General features: G+C 41.1%; 1 protein-coding gene and 1 long non-coding RNA gene across 4 annotated transcripts in view; one reads left to right on the forward strand and one right to left on the reverse strand.

The window, feature by feature from the left end:
• Positions 1–739: 739 nt before the first annotated feature.
• On the reverse strand, positions 740–8,472 carry SPRY4 (sprouty RTK signaling antagonist 4). 2 transcript variants are annotated; one of them, XM_072146109.1, is made up of 2 exons: positions 8,296–8,472; positions 740–2,800 (listed from the first exon to the last, which is right to left on the reverse strand). In XM_072146109.1, the coding sequence occupies exon 2, from the start codon at positions 2,758–2,760 to the stop codon at positions 1,867–1,869; it is 894 nt and encodes a 297-aa protein (XP_072002210.1). In that variant the 5' UTR covers positions 2,761–2,800; positions 8,296–8,472; the 3' UTR covers positions 740–1,866. The 2 variants fall into 2 exon arrangements, with proteins under 2 accessions (XP_072002210.1, XP_072002211.1); XM_072146110.1 differs by lacking the exon at positions 8,296–8,472 and adding an exon at positions 3,747–4,222.
• Positions 8,473–8,644: 172 nt separating this feature from the next.
• LOC140128981 (uncharacterized) overlaps positions 8,645–22,457 on the forward strand; it is a 54,174-nt gene continuing 40,361 nt past the window's right edge. Inside the window, exons 1-3 of one of the 2 annotated variants that reach the window (XR_011855225.1) lie at positions 8,645–9,186; positions 10,865–10,954; positions 11,070–11,964. This is a non-coding gene — a long non-coding RNA (uncharacterized lncRNA). Of the gene's footprint in view, positions 9,187–10,864; positions 10,955–11,069; positions 11,965–22,457 lie in introns of those variants that run through there. The other variant, XR_011855224.1, reaches the window with a different exon arrangement.

Genomic DNA, 22,457 nt, shown 5'->3' on the forward strand with positions numbered 1-22,457 from the left:
ATGCAAAAATAAGACATGATGAGGGTCAGTACCTTCTAAACACATTCCATCCTGATACTTAAATAAAAGAAAAATAAATATGTCTTATATGACAAAGTGCTAGAATTGCAGCAGTTTCCAAGAAACAAAAAAAAAAAACAAAGAAAAAAAAACCTTAAAAAGTGACATGTTTAGGAACCACTAAAAATTATATTATTTTTGCACTAGCAGAAAAAGTTACTGCTTGGAAATATGTTGTCAGTATAGAGTTGTCACATCTTGTACCATTAACCCTTATGGGTTTTGTAACATGACACAAAAAGAGAGATGTCGCATAAACCACAGTTTAAATGCAACTTTTCTATGTTAATGAAGCATATCCATACGCAAATGAAGCTTCCCCTGTAGAGCAGAAACTGCATGATATTTAGTGAGACTAGCACCTATTAGTCACCAGAAAGAATGGCTGGTAGCTGGAGAGAGATCTCAAAATTCACCCATATGAGTGAGCAACCAGTCACCAAGAAACTTAATCATACAGATATAGTAAATATAGAAAATATAAAAATAGTACAACCACAGCAACACACATGGGTGAATTTACCTAATGCTCCACTGACCTTTCCCTGCTAGATATAGATCACTAAAATAGACATTTTAGTATCTCTCTATGTATATTTACACAGATATACAGGGTGCTATTTTACAATAGGGCCAAGGTAGAGAGCAGCAGCAGAGGAAACAAATAGAGTCAACATGCAAGTTTCAATTCCCATGATAAAGAAAAGAAATGAAAATTAAATTATTTCGTTTTTTTTTTTTTTTTGCTTGATGGATTAATATTCCTCCATGTCACTTGCTCTTTCCTGAACACTATGCTTTTGTTGTCTCTGGTTACAAAATGGGTATTGTGCTCTTATATTCCCAGCTGTAGTGCGGCAGATCTCCTTCTTTATTATGTGAACGAGAGCAGCACAAGGTCCTGCCGTGCACTAAAGTCTGGCAGGAGAGGGGTTAACCTAGTAACAATGGAGTTTACGTAACATGATGAATAAAGCGCTGCTGCCAGGGCTGGGATTTTTCACCTGTCATTAAGGGGTTAACCTTTTTTTTTCTTCTTCTGAAGAAATGGGGGGGACTGGTATTCCAGCCCCCCACCATGTGAGATTAAGAAGAAAGACAGTTTCCCATCCACAGTAAGGAGTGTTATAAACGGTCAGCATGGCTGGCTAATAATAGGCAGGGCGGAACATTCTCAACTTAGCAAAGGAAAAAGGATAGTAAATTCCTTCCTGTCACCAACAAGTCGATTGTATCAGTACCCTTGGCACTCTTATCTCCTCTTGTTTTAGCCTTCATAAGCCAAAAATATATTAAAAGAAACACTTGGAATAGGGAAACTAATACACGTACAGTATATAAAAAAATACAAAAACAACAATAAACCACAGACACAAAAAAAATGTTACACGACAAAATCTCAGCAGAGCCCCACACAACCATGAAGGTGTGAATGAGCCACATACTGACATTTTCAGCTTAATAAAACAAAGACAGAAGACTGTGAGGAAGAACTGGAGCTGGTTCGCTTCCATGCTAACTGAGAAGCACAAATCTTGTTTCCTAATGTTGCCATAGATAAAATACAGGTAGCTAGTAGCTTCAAGAAATCTCCCATGGTTATCTAGTAAGCCCACAGGACCTGGAGATGGTTCGCAGCAGCAGCACTACACAATATGCATTCCCTCCTCTCCTAGTGTTGCTGGACCCCCTTTAGTTAAGAAATGTGACATTAAAGCCTCATGTGAGCATATTCTGTCCGGAGTCTTTTCATTTCCTGCATGATGCATCTTTGTAACAAAATTCATAAAACAACCCCCCCAAGTCTTAGAATGGCTTCTCTGTTCTGCTGACCGCTTCTGGTGCTTTGCACACAACACTGTTTGTATTTTTGCATCGACAACCAGGTCGACTTGCCTGGTCATAGCATTTCTGTGAAAGTTTAACGCACCCAGTGGCTGGAAGATAGCAAAGCAAGCAAGGAAGGACCAATGATAAGGCACTCATAAAAGACCAGCGGGCACAGCAGTTGGAGTGAGAGCAAGAGCATGGGTGATCTGCACAGGAGCCTTCGTCATCTTCATTGGTGCAGTGGTAGAAGACTCCTTTGACCAGACACATACAAGTTGAGTAGTTGACCAGAGTCTGGGCAGAGCACAGACATTCCTGGTTGCAAACCCAGCAGGAAGGTAAGGTCCGTGGGGTAGTACAGTCTTTGCATTTACATTTACCACAGGCCTCACAAAGTAGATAGTGCTTGTCTAGTTCTTGAGCCACAGGTCCTTTGACATCCTGAGGCTTACAATTGATCACCTTAGGCTGTATCCTTACTGCCCTGGGTGGCGACTGATCCACCACCGGAGGTGGAGCCATGTGATCCAAGAGTCTCTGATCCGAAGAAGTGCTACTGCTGCTGCTAATTGAGCTCGGACGCCCGCTGAAAGATATCCATGGGTGGGTGATATCGGCCTCACACCTCTGCAAATGTTGATTGACAAGCATTGGCTCGTGGGGACCCCTGCTGAGTTTCTGATTGGCCAGCTGGTTAAGAGCTGGGTTGTCAATGTAATCATTTTCAAGATGAGTGGTTTTCATCTGATCAATAGGCAGGATGGTAAGAGGGTGCTGTAACCTTCCATAAGGAACCCGACCATCCAGTAAAGGCTGCACCATGACTGCATTTGGCACAACGGTGATACTGTGTGGAATCCTGGAATCCATTGGCCTACACTCTGACTGTTAAACGTATCTTTTAGAAAATCTGAAAGACAAAAAAAAAAAGAGTCTTTTTAGAACTTGTAACCTTATATTACCAAACGCAAAGACATGGATTTACAGATTGTGGGTCTTCATAAGTATGCAATAAGATTATTAGTTGTACCATAACCTCGGGGTGAAGAGGATGGTCCTGAGAGGTACACTTGCGCCCAAGGATCATTAGGGGTCAATCAGATATTTCTTAACTAGTTGGGAGACTTGTATTATACATAAGGCAAGTAAAACAGTTGCTAGTGTTGTATCCCAGAATATAAAGGTTATAAAATCTTTAATAAACTACCTCCTTGAGAACACCAGCCCTTTAGCTTTACAGTATATATTATGCTTACTGTCCACCTGAGAAGACTACTTCTAGAAGACTATCATGCAGTGCAGTGTTGTGAACTTGACTGAAAAATTCATCTTAGAATATTTTACTATTACAAAATTTGATTGTACTGTGAAAAGTGACAAATATCATAAAAAGCCAACCACAGGTTATAAGAGTGAAGAGATAAGTCCATCTGGCCTCACTGGCAGACATAACAGCCCATTGATAACTATGTCCATACATAGTGGTTTTTCAGCCACACCTTACAAGGAATCCATCTGCAAGTCGCATGTCTAGGAACATGGAACAGACAAAAAAAACCTGGCTATTTGTATGGTATTAGATTGCAATAAATAAAAATGCTTTTACTAACTCATTAAGAACTGATCTATTAGCTAAATCAATTTCAGATAAACCAGATAAACCCCCTATTCATTGCCAATTCACACAACAGCACAATAACCAACAAATAGCTAAGACAAATCTAAATATATTAGTCAAAGATACAATACAAATAAAAAACAAAAAAAGTAGAAAAACGTGAACAATCTATAAAAGATCAGTCAATTAGATGCATCTGAAGATTTTCCAGCACATCCCAGACACTCATTTACAATACCTCTGTACAGATGTGCACATCTCCTAAGAGATCTCTGCCCGCCACTCATCTAACATGCAGCATTTTCTTCATACCAGCTCCAAACATTTCCATCGAATGGCTGACTCGTTGTGTTGCTTTAGTTTCTGATTTCATCGAAAGAGAGCAGTTCAGAACTGGAATCTATCCAGTTACCCAACAGCTATGCAAGTCAAAAGAGCACAGGAAGCAACTAAGCTTAAATCAAAGAGCGGATACGGCCCGGCTCCAATTTAGAAAGTGCACATTGTTTTCTATGAGACGTAGTGCTTCCTTGTCGAGCGACTTTTTGTTTGTAAGCACTGTATGAGAGCCACTTAAAGGGGAAGTACACATATAGGATTTAACATCCCATCGGAAAAAAATCTTGTAATTACAGTAAGAAATATAGGAAGCAAACAATTGTGGGATCTTATTACAGTTTCATGTACTTTGGTATGTGGCTGCATTATAACAAGCTTCAAACAAAACTACAGAAAAGGACAAAAGATTTGTATATGTTTCTAAAAGGGTAATAGAGATATTTTATTAATTGGTGGTTGTATGACAGCATTGCAAGAATGGTAGTCCCTTGTACATTTGTCTAGATTGCGCATGTTCAGTTCCTATATTTGGTGAATGCAGTTTTTAAACCAGGGGTATATTGAAACAAAAAATCCAAAGCAGCCCCATCCATCATTTAAAGGCATATTTTTACTATGGGAGCTATGGTGTTCAGGTTTAATAGTGTCATATATATATATATATACAGGCAGTCCCCGGGTTACGTACAAGATAGGGTTGTTCTTAAGTTCAATTTGTATGTAAGTCGAAACTGTATATTTTATAATTGTAGATCCAGACAAAAAAATTTTGGCCCCAGTGACAATTGGAGTTTAAACATTTTTTGCTGTAATGGGACCAAGGATTATCAATAAAGCTTCATTACAGACACTTTACAGCTGATCATTGCAGTCTGGGACTATAGTAAAGCATCCAGACAGCTTCACCGGAGGTCAGAGGGGTCTGTCTGTAACTATGGGTTGTCTGTAAGTCGGGTGTCTTTAAGTAGGGGACTGCCTGTAGTGTCATATAACAAATGGCCTGATCAAAGAACACAGATCAAATTGGGGTTAAATATTTTTTAAAAAGTTGAGTTTTCTACTCTTCTAAATTCTGTATTCTCAAATTTGAAGACAAGATCATCTTACAGCGGTGACCATGATATAATCTTTATTAGAGTATAAGTGAAAAGATGTCCTCTCTATAGCACCCAGGGTGTTGTACGACAGCTACACCTAAGAAAAGATTAATAATTCAGAGTGTAGCAGAATATAACACCCTTGATCTCAGCTGCCAACAGTGTAATAGGTTTTCACCAAGCTACAAAAAAACAGGAAGCTATTTCTCATCGAGTTTAATAGGCAACTGTGTTCTGATCGATTACATATGCAACACGCTGGGCTTATGACAAAACAGGTGACTCAAAGCATTTCAGCGCTTTACAAGCTAATGCCTCCCCTGCAACCACATCTGCAATCACAGCTGCTGAACCAGGCGCACATAAAGCGCCCCCCCTCTCACTGGGTAAGACGCCCAAGTGTCGCCCCCTAGCAAACACTGAAGACATATTAGTCGTGTTCATTCAATCCAATCACTATAAATAATTGATGACTGCTGAGAAATAACAGTAGTCCTATTTTTCAAGTGATAAGTATCCGTCAAGGGATGTCCCCATTAATAATAAGGCTTTGACTAGGAGCGTTTTGCAGATTGGGGAGGAACAGATTACCTAGTTTACCCACTTTAATATTTAATCTCATTTATACTTGGGTATAATGTTGCAATAGTCAATCTAAAGGTAACATGTTTTTTATAATGCGAAAAATATTAATAGGTTGAGCAAAATACTCCTACTAATACTACAAACATATGAGATAACTGACATGCTGACATTAAGTGACGTTAATATTCAGCGCTGCACAGTCTCTAAACCAGTAAGAACATGTTGGCATCCGCTATGCAGGACAGGTAGATGTGGTATATACCAGGCCGTCTATGGCAGCTTCCATCTGCATAACCAATTGTAGAAAGATATTGCACTAGAAGCTCTTTTAGCTAATTGACCACTTCCTTTCCTCATCTGGCTGGACAGGCAGGACTATCACAGCTTTGACACATCCACATCCTTTTAGCAGATCACTGATAATCTGCCAGACATTGATAAGAAGGAAACAGCACCCATTAAGGTAGCACCCTGCAACTATCTGCTAATTGTCATTCATCACAAACCAGATGCAGCAGCTTAAAGTGACTTCCTTGTTAAGGTCCTATTCCATGGGATGATTTGTGGCCCAATTTTTGGGGAATTAATACACCAATGGCCATTCTAAAAATTGGTGGTTAGCTGACAGAAAGCAAATCTTTTATAGGACACCTTGAAATAATGTGTGTAAATCATTGCTTGTATATGTTAATGTAATAAACAGCAAATGGCCAGCCTTCAGATATAGTTACCACATTGTACATATAGTCCATAGAACAGTTTGCAGATTACTGCATTTATTAATGTTACTAATTCATTTATCGTAATGTTTCACCCTATACGTGATCACAAAAGCAATGATGGCACAAGACAGCAGTAATACCGTACTAGTAATATTACAATAATGTCTTAGTAATAGTGAATGTGTCAAACTGCGTTTAGCACTGTAAAACGCCTTGGTCAGCATCATGACAAGGTAAATGCAGAGAAACATATCCAAAGGCATTATATATATATATGTATATATATATATATATATACACACACACACAATTGGTTGTTAGCAATAACTGATATTTCCTAAATAAAGCAAAAATATTCCTGCTGTTAAATCATTTACCAGGGATTTCACTAGGGCGAACTCTTGGCATTAGTAAAGTAGGAAAAATGCCTACTATGAAAATCCCAGTAAAAGCTCATGAATGAATCTGTGCTGGGGATAATGGCAGAGCCGCCCGCCTGCAGTAAATTACGCCCTCAATGGCGCTATAATTAGCTATATGCTGAATGGATGACTTACTACACAATTGTAATTACGGGTGGCGAAAACGCAGGGCAACAGTCGCCAATAAATCTCCCTTCATATAATCCATTCACCAAGATTTTATATCAATATTTTATATACATTACATTGGGCACATAAATAACCTATTATCAAGATGCCCAAAAAATATGTGAACTATGATATGGCATCACATACATATGCATCATAGTATAACCTCGATCAGTCCATCACTTAAGTTTCACCCTCTCTCAAGGTCTTATTCTGCACAATGACATCTCCCTTATGACACCACGACTGGCACAACCTGACAGCGCCTTGTGTGCAAGAGACATTTTTTGAAATCTATACCGCACCATAGAAACTCAACATAAATCCTCATAAATAGCAGTGGAGACTAAATGCACCATCGTATGTTTAACCCTTCACTGCCAGATCTTGCCTTATAAACGATACCCTTACAAGAGGACGCAATATCCCTTTAACTGAGCGATGCAGCAGCTATTTGTAAACGCTTAAACATTAACCTAAGATAAGGCTGGCAAAAACAGCATCTGCTGGGGATTTTATGGGGAGCGAATGATCACATAGACCTAGGAAGCTGATAGAAGGGATCTGTTTTTCTAGATCTAGATTTTCTATTGGGGCCTGCAATCCAGGATTACATCATTTCATAAGTGCAGCTGTTCTACACATGATCAGCCTTCATCAATTTAGATTATATACTTTATATAATAATAGCAGATATAAAATGTACCCCACAGTCATTAAAGAAGAGGAGCCCCTAATTCTTCGGGAAAAACAGGCTGCAGTACAGAAATACGACGTCTAGAAGAGAAGCTCTGGGCCTTGTCTCCAGAAACTAAAAATGGTCTCATCCGTGGCCCCTAGACGTGACATCCCCTGCTGGAGGACAGCATGCAGAGGGTGCATGTATGCTGCCATGTAGCATTGCAGGATCTGGGGCTGCGCACAGAAGAAATCCAGCAATAATGCATCCTGCGTCATCAGCACAACTGCAGGGACAGGAGGCAATGGGCAGCCCTGCTCCTGCCCTAGCAGCACCCACATCATCCCTGGCACATCTCACATCGATAACAATTCATTTACCGACCACATCGATAGATTCATCGTCTATTATCCCGATCGGGACTATAATCTGCCTGTAGGCCATCAAGTCCCATGCAGTGTATGCATCATATAGAGGAGCAGATACAGAATAAGCTCTAGCATGATGGGGGCACTAGCCCTGGCACCCAGCGGGGCACGGCTGCTGTAATCCAGGGTGCAGAGGCTCCCCCTTGTCATGCAGAGCATTTCCAGTGCAGGGAGGTGAGATCTCCTGCAGCACTGCCCCCTCCCCCTATGACAGATCACCATGCACAGGGGTCCCCCAGCTGCCTAATGCCACCGGGCACCGTGCCATGACCACAATACAACATCGCCAATGCCATATATGTGCCTCAATATATAAATATATATATATATATATATAGTGCTCTTACTTGTAGGGCTGCAGCAAGGCTCATGTCTCAGTAATCCGCCAATGTCACAAAGTCCGTGGCTATGGAGAAGGGGATCCTCAGCACTGCTGCTCCAGGCTGCATAGCTCCTCTGCTGTCAGCTCCCTTTTCGCTTTCGATGTTGCAACTCCCTGGGAAAATGGCTTTTTTATGAATGGGAGGGATAAACGGCACCGCGCATGCGCCGCGATCCCACACACCACTTATGAATGGGAGGGAAGAGGCTAATGCGGCTGCGCGCCTCTCCCCCTCCTCTCCGCACGATTCTTATGAATGGGGTGGGCGCAGTGCGCCTGCGCATAACCTGATTTCTTTATGAATGGAGACCGGAACCACCTAACCTGTGCGTTCACTGCAATAGGAGCTGCGTTTTATGAATGAGAGTCAGCTGAATAAACCGCGCGGGTATCGGAGGGGGGGAGGGAGCTCCTGCATTCATTCTTATATATGGAAAGCAGATGGAGACACAGGGGAGCTATTAATATCCTGCCGGGGCTCCCGCATCATGTGAACACTGCACAGAACCCTACATGTTTCTATAGTGATCTACCTGGCAGCAGTAGGTGGCCCTCCCCCATTACCAGGGCACATACGTGGGCGGCAGCCTGCAGTCCTAACCACACAGACATGGAGAGGAGGAGGAATGATCTGCAGCACATTGTGATGATTCACCTCCTCCTGGGGAAGGACTGGAGCTGAGGGTGAATAGAGATCCCACTGCCTGTATCCCTGCTGACACCTACCATACCCTGATAGGATGTATAATAGTGATATACCAGATGTCTATGGCTGCTACACGTACCTCCCATACTCTAGAAGGATGTGTAATGATCCCACAGGACAGTACTAGGTGACTATGGCTGCTGCAGACATGTACCATACACTGGAAGGATGTATAATAATTATATGTGACAGTACTGAATACATATGACTTCTGCAGACATCTACCATACCCTGGAAGGGTGTATGATAGCTCCATATGACAGTATTAGATACCTATGGCTGCTGCAGACATCTACCATACCCTGGACAGATGTATAGTAGTCTTATATGACAGTACGAATGCATATGGCTGCTAAAGGTACCTTCTATACCCTAGAACAGTGATGGCAAACCTCTTAGACACTGAGTGCCCAAACTACAACCAAAACCCACGTATTTTTCGCAAAGTGCCAATGCGACCATTTAAGCAGTAACTTATTACTCCCTGCATTTTCAAAGGTTTAAATTGTATTGGCACCTGAGGACACCAATACAGTAGAAAGAAGGAGAAGTAGTTTGGATTATCATTGTAGCTTCCTTCTGGTGTCCTGGGCTGCCTGGGACTGCAAGACGCCTTGAGTCCTGTCTGGCAAACTCTACCCTGGGGTGATGGCAAGGGTGCCCATATAGAGGGCTCTGAGTGCCACCTCTGGCACCCGTGCCATAGGTTCGCCACCACTGCCCTAGAAGGACGTTTAATAGTGCCATATGACAGTAGAGAATGCATATGAATGCTGAAGATATCTGCCATACCCTGGAAGGATGTGTAATATTCATATTTGACAGTACTGGATGCCGGTGGCTGCTGCAGACATCTTTTTACCCTGGAATGATGTATAATAGTCACATATGACAATAATGAATGCCGATGGATGCTGTAGGCACCTACCATGCACTGGAAAACTGTCTAATAATCATACATGACAGTACTGAATGCATATGACTGTTCCAGACATTTACTATACCCTGGAAGGATGCCTAACAGTCATATATGGCTGCTGGTATATTGCAGTGCCCATATATACTGTTAGAAAAAAAAGATACTTGTACTTGCAGCAAAGTGTATAAGATGGCCACATACACAACCAAAGGTTATATGATACAATCACTCAGAATGTCAATTCTTTATAGAGAATCTGACCCTACTCCTGGAGCATCTTTTGTCACAAATCTACATTATATTATTCCTAATTACTCATGAGTGTGAACAATTGGGGACATACTCTTGTCAATGTAATTGCAGGTTTTCCCAAATATCTAGGGAGAATAACAGAACAACAAACATTTTAAGAAAAGAGAAAAGTCAGTGGGAATTGTAGTTACTAAAACAGACACTTTTTGTGAGCTGACAGGTCCTCCTGGTAGTACTTGGAAATTAATTTAGAAGACTAAGATTGTCCATTGTGATCTTGTGTGTTTTCATCTGTTCTTCTAAGAGTCACATACAAGAGATAGGTTTTTGCCTTATGAGGTAATTCACCATAAGTTGTCTTTACTACTACTACTAATTATTTATATAACACTATCAAATTCTGCTGCACTTTACATATCATAACAACTATAATATTACATGACAGAGTACAAACAGTCATATGGAACAATAGGAGCGAGGGCCCTGCTCGCAAGAGCTTACAGTCTATGAGGATGAGGATATTATGCACTGTGTTTTAGCAATGTAAGTGCAGAACACGCAATGCCAAAATAGAAAGAAATGATATTAATATATAATAATTTGCTAGGTTCTGTCTGGTAAATCAAAAATCAGACCAAATTTGCTTGTGCACAACAGGTTTAAGACTGAATAAGAGGCAGAATAAATCTGAAATGAAATTGCTGAAGAAAGTCCCAGCACTACAAAGCTACAAACAGATGTGAAAAGGTATTTGGATTGCTGGAAATTTCCTTTTCTTGGTATTTACAGGAGAACTGCATGCTCAAGATCTTCAGTAGCAGACACCCTTACTTATAAAGCTGCATGTGTTGGTTTTTTATAGTGACAATAATGACAATATAAAAGTGGAAAAGAATACACAACATGAACAGAACTGACCACTGACTTCTCTAGTAGCAGCTTTAGCCACTTGTACAAGTACAGCATATAATCAATGCAGGACAAGTCTAACAAGACTGGATGAACCTCTGAAGCAGCAGTGCTGGTGCAATGGGGATTTAACAGATGAGATACATTATTTTCCCTGGAAAACCCTCTTTAAATTTTGGCTTACATGTAAGCTACAGTTCACACTAGTGGCTTAGCTTATGTTTATAAAGCTTTCATAAAAGTTATACTGCATATTTGAGAGTGCCTATGAATCTTGATGGACCACAGTGATTATAACAGTGTCCACATGGGCTAAAGTATTCTGGACAGCTGCAAACTGTGTTCCTCAAGAAAGTGAGAGGAAAACCTGGCTTGTTTCCCTTCAAAAGAGAGAATCCTTGAAAGCTAAATATAACGTAATTGACACAGCCATTGATATAGCAATTAATATACGTAATTGACTAATGCTATAAAACCTGCTTAGGATATTCTTACCTCTGCCACTTCTCGTGTCACCTATTATTCTCCTGTCGTTTCCTTTCTCCATATTAGTGACAACTAGATCTGTTATTTGATCCTGTGTGACAACTGTAACAGTCTTGTAAGATTTGGTACTGTGATCCAGGACATCAGTCTATAAGTTCATTTGCATGAGATAAGAAGTGCAAGATCTTTGACTTTTTTTGTTTTCCTGCTCTTTGTGATGACTTTTCACCACTGCTTGTACCTTTTGTCGCCAGTGCAATTTAGTTAATTTAAAAGGATTACTTGTCTTATTGAGACTTCTTTTAGTAAAGTGGGCCTATGTTTCATGTAACCCTATAACAAATATTTTAGCTTTACCAAATCTAGCTAGAAATGTATGCTTGACAAAGGCTCCCTGTGAGCTGAAACGTTGCACATGGAATAAAAGACACCCCGTCACTTTTTGACATCAACTTGGAGTGCTGGCAGTTTTTTTTGAAATTTTAGCTAGAAATTTAGTGATACCCAAAATCCATAAGGTTTTTATATCTGCATCAGTTAATAATTTGTATCCATTCCATTGGATTTATATTGCCTTGTATATTCTGCAATCTAACAAAGAACATGTTTGGAAAAATGTTGCTATGCGACCATGAGTTCTACTGTTACTGTACTGGGTATGTACATCAGTGTGCAGATCCACGGTGGTCACATATACTTCTGCTTAGTGCTAAAAATAGCTCCATGCTGTTTACTCACAGAACAAATTTAGTGAAAATGTTGACAGCACTGAGAAAATAGAGTTTTTAAGTTTCTCTTAAACCGTAATATATCTTTAATAATTTAATTAACTTTAATAAAATGACAAAAATCACACTTCATATATAGTAGACCTCTTGTTTATAAGGATAATGTGTTACATACACTCCTATTGTACTTGTCCCCTTCAAGTCCTGTTCCAACGCTGCCCTAGCCAGCACATCTGGCATCTCTACTACTTCCTAGTCCCCTACTTGAGAATAGCAGGGGAGCCAACCACAGTCCGAATGGTAATGATGAGTATTAATGAACTGACTTATGTCTTATTTGATGTTTTTAAAGGGTTATAGATATCAATGTAATTTTATTAAGCACACAATAGTTCAGTATACAGTGCCCTCCGACAAATAACCAAATTTACCCTCCAACCAAGAAGGGAAAGAAGAGACACTAATGCACATAGTTATGAATAAAAGTATTGACATAACCTTTATTAATGATACAGGGTATAATACACTTTAAAAATAAGGACAAAAAACCATGAAGACAAATTATGTGGCCTCACAGTGGAGGGTATCCACAGATTACAGCATTGTATAGGGTGGTAAACACAAAAAGACCAAAGAAGGGGCGGTAGCATTCCAGGCTAGGTGGAGCTAATGCCTATCTATGTAGGGTATGAATGACTGGTAGCCAGAGGGACAGTGCCCTACCAACACTGCGCTCATGTGTGGGACAGGCAAATGGCCTCAAGGCTTAAAGTATGTGGTGCCAAGGAACTTGGCTGTAAGGCTGCCAGTGCTTACCTATTAAGTGTGGTATGCTCCACCGCCCGGGAAGCCCGCCTCCCCGACACGTGTTTCGGCTCTAGCTGAGCCTTCGTCTGGGCAGCACGCCCCATTCGAAGCCACAAAATTCGCCCCAAAATTCGACACAATCCCAGCACAAATACCCGTAAAAGCTGCGCAAATCCCGAAAACTGTGAACAGTCCGACGAAAGTGCGATCCGCGACCCTTAGTAAATAAGTCCCATTATGTTGGTACACCACCGACTTCTAAGTAGAGGCAACGGAATGGCTGTGCTGGTGAAGACAACCCTAGTCACCCCTGGAAACCCCTGCAATCTTTTGTCTAGAATAAATTACCACATTGCTTGACCCATAGCTTTCATTTATAAAGCAACTTCTGTCATATAATGCTGTATATAGTACTATTTAAGCACTGAAAATATGCTGCATATGTTTATATACATGTATATCTAGAGGTTTTTGGGACAAACTTGAAGTCCTGTTTTTAGGTCCTGAGATTTTCAGTTTTAACTGGGTAGAAGTATGTGATAACCTTATCTGTTAACAAAGCACAGTTTGTGACAATTTTGACCCCTCTCAATGATTTCCAATGAAGGGTGGCTATTGGCTAACACCACCTGCTGTGCTTGCTGAGAATACTTTCTATGTAGATAAGGGACAGCTGGCAGTCCTACAGTAACTGTTATGTAACAGCACAGAACAGAGCTCAGTGTTCCTATTAAATATTTGGTAAAAGTTTAGGATGTTGTATAGACTGTGTCAACATCCCTCCCTCGCATATCAGACATGTAAGTATTTTAATTTCCTAACATCCGCTCAGGGATAGCATGGACCCTGATATATTTTGGCATAGCTTTTATTATAGGCCCGTTAGGCTGCATGGCCAGGGAGACTTTGGCTTATGTTAAAGTGTATCTTATCGGGAACAGGAAACAAGTTACGTTTGTTTTGTCGAAGGTCAGTTGTACAGCCAAACTGATAAGAGTGACCACAGTTATACAATGTAAACACGTATTGAAATGTGTAGTGTAAAGTTCTACTCGTACAATAATATTTATTATTATGAGCGAGTGTAATGGTAAATCAGATTACCTTAAAGGGAACCTGTCACCACATTTCCACAAATACAGCTAGTGACAGGTTCCCATAGAGCCATATTAACTAACTAACACCCTTCTTTTTAGCCAAAAATTGTTTATCTCAAATCCCCATAAATCATCTTTATAAACTTGCCTTGCATACAGCCAAATCCAGAAGGTGTGGCCTCCTCGGGCTGAAACCTGCAACTTCTCAGCATTCAGCAATAATGTCATGTGACCAGGATGATATCATCTCAGGTCCTTTAGCCTCCTAACATTAGCAAACTGTGCCCCATGTATGTATCTGATCACATGAAGTTACAGCATGTCTGCATCCTCCCCACCCTGCATACAATGTGTTATGTTAGGAGGCTAAAGGACCTGAGATGATATCATTTTAGTCACATTATCAACTGGATTCCTAACCCACTGCAACATCTAACAAATGTTATTCTGAGTGGGGTCATTAGAGACTCCAGAGTCATTAACGTAGAGACAATAAAACATCACACTGTTCACTTCTCTGTTCATTGTGTATAAAATCTGTGTCACTTAAGAAAGCCTGTTATACCTGCCTAATGAAGGGACCTAAGATATCCCGAAAGCTTGCTTGTAACATCTTATATTTCAGCTATTAAAAGGTATCACAATATCAAAAGCAGCATGAATTTCTTCAACTGGCTAACAAGGTACAACACTTTTTTTCTTGGGTTACATGACATTATTGCTAAATGCAGAAAAGTTGCAGGATTCAGCCAGAGGAGGCCATGTCCCCTTCATCACGCTATAGATTTGGCTGTAGGCAAGGCCAGTTTATAAAGATTATTTATGGCGATCGAGAGATAAACAATTTTAGCTAAAAGAAGGGTGTTAGTTAATAGGGCTTCTGTTGAAGGTATATTCACCAAAAGCATATGCTAAAATTGTCTGATAGATGAAGTGGAAATGGTCCCTGAATAGGTGAACAACGAATAAATAGGTGGGCGGCATCTCCATTCACTGTCAGAGATGCTGTGGGTCCTAGATGTGGAACCTGCATCTATCAGACATCTAGGGCATATCTTAATGATATCTAAGATGAGAATATCCCATTAACTCAGAAATACACAAAAAAAGCAAGTTTGTTATGATTTATTTTGCTAATCTAAAAGTTCGCCCTTTGATCAATGGCTGTAAAAGACTGGTTTATAAATGTTTTGTGTACAAAGAAACATAGAGAAACATGTTGTTAATTTTGTTTTATTAAAGGAAATCTACCATTTACTTTTATGCATTATGAACCAAACATACCTTGAGAATTATTTAGCTACACTGATGCACAAACATATCTTGTTTACTCCCTGAACTCAGTGGTTTTGCTGAAAAAACAATTATAATATTATGACAATGAGGCCCTGTCGCTCCTGTGGCTGGATCAGCGCTTCACCTCACCCTAATTGTGCACTGCTTCAGGGAATGCTGTTTCAACGCTGTTGTCCTTGACAGGCAGAAGTACTCAGTCACTGCACCAACCCCAGCTGCTGTGTATCGGTCATCCAGCTCAGGTTGATTAGTCCTGTCTGGACAGTTTCCCAATGACCTGAATTTTATAATTGTTTTTTGAGCAAAACCACTCAGATCAGGGATCAAACAAGAAATGTTTCTGCATCTTTGTAGCTACAGCATTCTCAAGGTATGTTTGGTTTCACAATGCATAAAAGCAAATGGTAGATTTCCTTTAAAATATTTTATTCTACCAATATAAAACTAGGGCCCACACAAGTAAACCCCTAAATGCTAACTAATGGCTTTTAATGTGCAGCTAGTGGAAAGATTTAAACAGATCCCATTGCTATACTTTGTGATATAAACACAGTGTAAAGTGACTTGCACAGAATTATTGCTGTAGGTATTTACATTGTTCATTATTCTATTATTCATTTTATTGCAATGGTGAAAATTTCCAGGGAAAACTCTAGATAAATCCATATTCTATTGCAGAAAAAAACATACGATTTCAGGTTAGAAGCTGAATGTTTGTGTGGACACTAGGGTAGGGAAGTAAGAGTTCTCATTATGGAGACTGCCAATTAAGACCTCAATTAAGGCGTATAGAGTCTTATAGCCATGGATGCTCCACTAGGGGGATTCTGAGAAAATATTCAAAGTTTTCCAGGATGGGATAATGAAAACCACGCCTCTCTTGTAAGGCAGCTCCGTTGACATCCTTGGGTCTCCTTAGTACACCGTAGGGAACTGGTTTGGCTGAGTGAGAGGCTTGTGACACTTAGCAGCTCTTTAGTCCTTTGTGACTTTATCCTAAATGTTCTAGCTGTAGAGACTGGGTGGAAAAAAACATGGCCTGGAGGAAAATCCAAAACTGATGATCCTTCAGGGAGGGGCCTTTCTAATTCCAATACCTCTCTTGTGTAGTTAGGATGGCTTGTGTTTTCCTAGTAGACAAGCATCATTCTGGATTGTCTGGAATATGAATGATATTTACTGCCGTGACATAGCATAGCAGTCTATAATAGTTACCTCACACAATAGTGGACACCTTAGAATACATTGCAGAATTCTTGTTGGTCTGATCCCCCATATTCTCTAACTTAAAACAGTACTGTACAGATGATGGGGCACAGATGTGCTCAGGGTGGGCTCCAGTAGCCCCCTGGGCGACAGAGCCTCAGTAGGCTTCTTTGCAGTGAACTCATGTGGCGGCATTAAAAATTCAAAAACTAAAACAGTCTCCAGTTCCGTAAAATATTCCCTAAGTTATCATCTCAAACAGCCCCTAATTGTTATTTTATGTAAAGCCCCCTCATGGTTATTTTATAAAAATACTATGGAATGTATAAAAAGTTATGTTCCACAGTGGTCACTATATTTGTGTAAATTACATTGAAGACTGTAATATTAAGCAGCGGATGACATTACCTATATTATATCATAGCTTCAACAAGTATTTATTAGACAATCCAAATCTATAGTATAGCAGTGCACTTCTGTCAGGGAAGAGGTTAATGTAACATGCTCCGGAGGTTAAGCCATTACACAATAGATCAATACAAGCACCTGTCTAACACTTCCGAGCCTGAGCTACATTCCTGCTCTGTTCCGGAAGCAAAAGAGCCCAGATTAAATCCTGGCAATGTGCACTTTCCAGCTTTCCTCTCACAGCCTAAGGCAAAATTGGCTGATTACATTTTTATTCTAATGTTAAAGCTGCATAAATGCTGCAGAGATAGGCATACATAAGTACCAGGAAAATAATCCAAAGCTTCTACATCAAAATCCAGAATATTAGGGATGCATTGAGCATAAAATTCAGGAGCAATAGTGGGTTAGTGGTAGTAGGAGTTAGAAAATATTGCTATACTGTTATCAAAGGCAATTTTAAATAACGCTTAATAAATGTACAGTTACAGATGAGAATGTGAGGGATTAGTTCAGCGTTAGATTTTTGTAAATTTTTAAATTTTTGTGTATAGTGCTTTCTTCTGCTTCTCTGCTGTTTCCTGTTTTTACGTAGCATTATAGTGGCAGGTTACAGTATTTGTATTCTGACACGCTTTCTAAAAAGAAGAGCTAGCTGTAATGGGAATCACTCACAGATAGAAATGTAGATGCTATGGGACTTGTACCTAGGTCGGAGCTTTTATATGTGTAGTGCTGGCAGGTGGAGCATGACACAGGTAGCATTAGGCTTGAGGCATACATCCATGGCCGCTCTGTGAATCACTGACCATGTGCTGATAAACCACAGTGCAGAGGATGTGACTCCCAGGATCAGAGTGATATATGATACAAACAGTCCCTGCTTCCCTGCAAAACAGCAACACCGAACTGTAATCATAATACTCATAGATACCATCAGTGTGTTGGAATTTTGAAACAAAATAGACATTAGGGAAGTTCTACTAACCAAAAAGTGCCAGAATAAGTGTCACATATACAGTGAACAACATTTACTATGTTTTTTAGACACTTTGTTAACCTTGTCCAGGACTTTGGGGAAATAGAGTATAAAATACTGGGAATGGGGCATTGCTGGATTGCGCAAATTTCACATTGTGAGATGGACTAATTTTTACAATGCATAGCTAAATCTCCAGGCCTCCATTTTCCTCCATTTGTAACAGTAATTTTATGCTTTCAAATGACAGGTGATACAAATAAATACAGATTTTTATAGAGCTGCCCATTTAAAAATAAAGAAGGTTCCACTTTTTCTCTAGAACAGCACCTCTTGTATTCTTGTCTTATGTCATGCTTTAAATAACTTAAGGGCGTGATGTAAGCTGTTGAATACTAATGTGCAGTTACTAATGAACTAACTAATGGTCTCAGTTGATAGGGGTGAACATTGAATAACAAGAAATCTTTGCTTTGGTCTAGAACAGTGGTTCTCAACCTTTCTAATGCTGTGACTCCGCAATACAGTTCCCCATGTTGCGGTGACCCCAAACCATGTACAAGAATGTTGTATTTGCACCTAAAACCCAATAAAATCGAGGCTCCGATGGCTTTAGGCGACCCCTGTGTTTTGGTCGTCCGACCCCTGCCGGGGTCGTGACCCACAGGTTGAGAACCCCTGGTCTAGAAGATGACAATTTTGAATGAGTTGACTGTACAGCATGTGATTTGTTGAGCTAAGTCACTTGTATAAGACATCACTTGCTTTCTAGAAAAAGAATTGTCATGCTCTTTGGTTAACTCAATATACCAAGTGTTATGTAAGCAGTCTCCAAGATAATGTCCCAGCTGAAATGTTAAATATACAGTTGAACAGAGAAGAAAATGTATTTTGCTGGTGGTCTAATTAAGGAGGTTATCTCCAACCAGCTATTCATTTCTACAGCCCACTGGTCAAAGCTGGCCACACACATTGGGAGAGAGGCATCAATCACTTAATCAATCTGAGGGTTTTTGACCATTTTATAGGCATATTTGCACAAAAAGGGTGAGTCCTCTGTAACAAGGGGCGCAGCCTCAGATAAAATAGAAAATTCAGTCTGTGCTTCATAAAATTCACTATTGTGGCACAGCAAACTAGAACAACTAATGGGAGGTCCAGAGCAGGACTCTCTAGTCTTATACTGTACCAGATTAATCCAACTAAAGACCAACACATTAATCTCCACCATTAGGTTTCATCTAAACATCTAACAGGTATGTCGTCCTTCCAACTCTCTGCTAATGGCAGGTGTTAAAGGAGAAATTGGACAGTAGAATATCTTCTTTCTCATGAAGAATAGTTGCAAAGTAGTACACCTGTCCCAAATAAGATACAATAGTCTGTTTTTTTTTTCAATTATTTATTAGATTTTAGATCAGGACAAGGGGGCATCCTCTACGCCTAGAAGAGAGGCCGTTCTACCATCACCACAGACAAAGGTTATTTACTGTAAGAGGAGTGAGACTAGGAAACTATGGAATGGTTGTTATGACGAACTCTATATACCAGGGGCGTTGCTAGGGTTGTAAAAGATCCGGGGCACGGGCCCCAATACATATGTAGCGCTCTTTTAGTAATGCCCCCTCCTGTACATAACCCTTCACATAACAACTTTACTGACAGTGTATACAGCTACAGAAACACCAGAGAAATCCCTACTTTTTCCCTCCCGTGACTGCAGGTGACGTCTCCTCCATCTTCTCCATTAGGCATCACCACATCTTATGTTCCTCATTGTCCCTAAATCTTGGTTCCTGGGCAGTGTTATTCTGCTGCTGCCCCTAACAATCTCCCCCAAATACTATTAGGCAGCGCTCACACTTTGTCTTGCATTTAAACAAAACCAGGTGCGTGTTACCCATCACGCCCCCCCCCCCCAGTAAGTAATGTGCCCCACACAGCCCCCCCAGTAAGTAATGTGCCCCACACAGCCCCCCAGTAAGTAATGTGCCCACACACAGCCCCCCACTAAGTAATGTGCCTCACACAGCCCCCCCACTAAGTAATGTGCCTCACACAGCCCCCCACTAAGTAATGTGCCTCACACAGCCCCCCCCAGTAATGTGCCTCACACAGCCCCCACTAAGTAATGTGCCTCACACAGCCCCCCCACTAAGTAATGTGCCTCACACAGCCCCCCACTAAGTAATGTGCCTCACACAGCCCCCCCACTAAGTAATGTGCCTCACACTAACCCCCCTTATTCCCCCCCTTCCCTATCATGTCTCCCCCCTTACCTCACAGATGCAGCTCTCTCTCTCTCTCTCTCTGTGTGTGCACTGCTTTCCCCGGCAGGTCATGTGACCATGACATCATCACAGGTCCTTCAGCCCCTGTGACTATTATTCACCGGAGGCTGAGCTGCTGGGGAAAGCAGTGACAGCAAACGTTCTCATCACAATCCGTGCAGGACACGGATCATGTTGAGAGAGAGGAGGATGCCCGGGGAGATCTGGGGCACAGGCCAAAAGATCCGGGGCACAAGCCCCGAATCTTTTGACATAGCGACGCCCCTGCTATATACCATATATACTTGAGTATAAGCCTAGTTTTTCAGCACAAAAAAGTGCTGAAAACCCAAACTCGGCTTATACTCGAGTAAAAAATATATAACAAAACTCACCTTTCCTGCTTCCCTGCTGCTGGCTATATACTGGGGCAGGGGGCTGTCTATATACTGGGGCAGGGGGCTGGCTATATACTGGGCAGGGGTCTGGCTATATACTGGGGGATATGGGCTGGCAGGCTATATACTGGGGGCAGGTGCTGGCTATATACTATGGGGCAGGGTCCAGCAGGCTATGTACTGGGGAGGCTGTGACCAATGCATTTCCCACCCTCGGCTTATACTCAAGTCAATAGGTTTTCCCAGGTTTTTATGGTAAAATTAGGTACCACGGCTTATACTTGGGTTGGCTTATACTCGAGTATATGCGGTATATGTTCAGAGAGGCCTGGCTGACTTCCTGGAGAGCAAGAATATCACAGGTTAAGGGGAAAAAACATTTTGTTAATTTCTAAAGATTGGACTTTCATCTTTTCCAGCCTTATATACCATGATACTACTTTTGATATAACTATTTATATTCAAATCTGAGACTGCTTGGTACTTGAACAGTCTTACTACAAGGGCTACTTGCACTTTGTTACTCATTGTGCTGAAACGTTGGTGACATCTGTTGACCAGATTTTCTGATTTGCACAATTAAGTCTAATTAGAATCTGATTGGGAACAATTGACTAGTTATGAGCCCTACATCCTACAACTTCATACTCATCCAAATTAACTGACCAGTTTGTTGTATTTGTGGCCAGTTTTAGGTAGCCTTCTGTTGTCCAGATGGTGAAGAATTGTAACACAAAGAATGTTGCAAAGACATTTGTAGTATTGATTTTAATTGTAGCTGAGATACTTATCTTTTTTTGTTTTAATATTCAAAAGCAGATATATGGTTGAATTGTATTCTATAGAGGGAACCTGTCACACTGAACTGGGTGATTGATCTGATGGCAGTTTTAGAGGTGGATTTACTGAGCCGATTATACATAGTATCCTATCTGCAGGCAGCAGATTATAGTGCAGAGGGAGCTGAACATACTGTACATAGTGCCCTATCTGAAGGGAGCATTTTACAGAACCGGGGAAGAGAGATAGATTTTATGGTGCTTTATCTGCAAGTAGTATTTTATAGAGAAGCTGGGAAGGGTGCGTTCACATGTAGCATTTGCAGATTGTACTTAGTCCCTTAGTCCCCAGGCAGCATATTATAGAGCAGGAGGAGCTGAGAAGATTGTACATAGCTCCCAACTGCCCCAGATTTGGCGGGACATTCTAGATTTTTGGGCATTGTCTCGCCGTTACGGGCGAATGGGAGAATGTCCTGCACTGTCCTGTCCTGCACTGTCCCACTTCCTGCTCTCCGCCCGACACACTAGAGGTGCAAAGCCAAGACCAGGAGGCGGGACCAGCACCTGTTTAAATTAAAAAACACTTACCTTTGCATGGTTCCTCCACAGTCCTGCTTCTTCCCATACCCAGGGCTCTGGGGTGACGTGACGGAAGGGGCATGGTCATCTGAGCAGAGGGGAAACTGTTGAATGGCCCCGCCTGTTCTCATCATCATTTTGAAGCCCCTGTGACAGGAGGAAGCAGGACAGGAGAGGTGAGTAAAGTTCTGGAGGGAGGAGGCCACAAAAGGAGGCTGTAGGACAAGAGGCCACAAGAGTAGTCTGGAGGATGGGGGCCACAGGAAAAGGCTGGAGGACAGGGGACCCAGGAAGAGGCTGGAGGA

This window comes from Engystomops pustulosus, chromosome 4, assembly GCF_040894005.1.
Source record: "Engystomops pustulosus chromosome 4, aEngPut4.maternal, whole genome shotgun sequence".
In the NCBI taxonomy this organism is placed as follows: Eukaryota; Metazoa; Chordata; class Amphibia; order Anura; family Leptodactylidae; genus Engystomops; species Engystomops pustulosus.

Bases quoted from the DNA above. Each gene is read 5' to 3' on its own strand.
- SPRY4 (XM_072146109.1), bottom strand. From the start codon at position 2,760: ATGGATTCCAGGATTCCACACAGTATCACCGTTGTGCCAAATGCAGTC.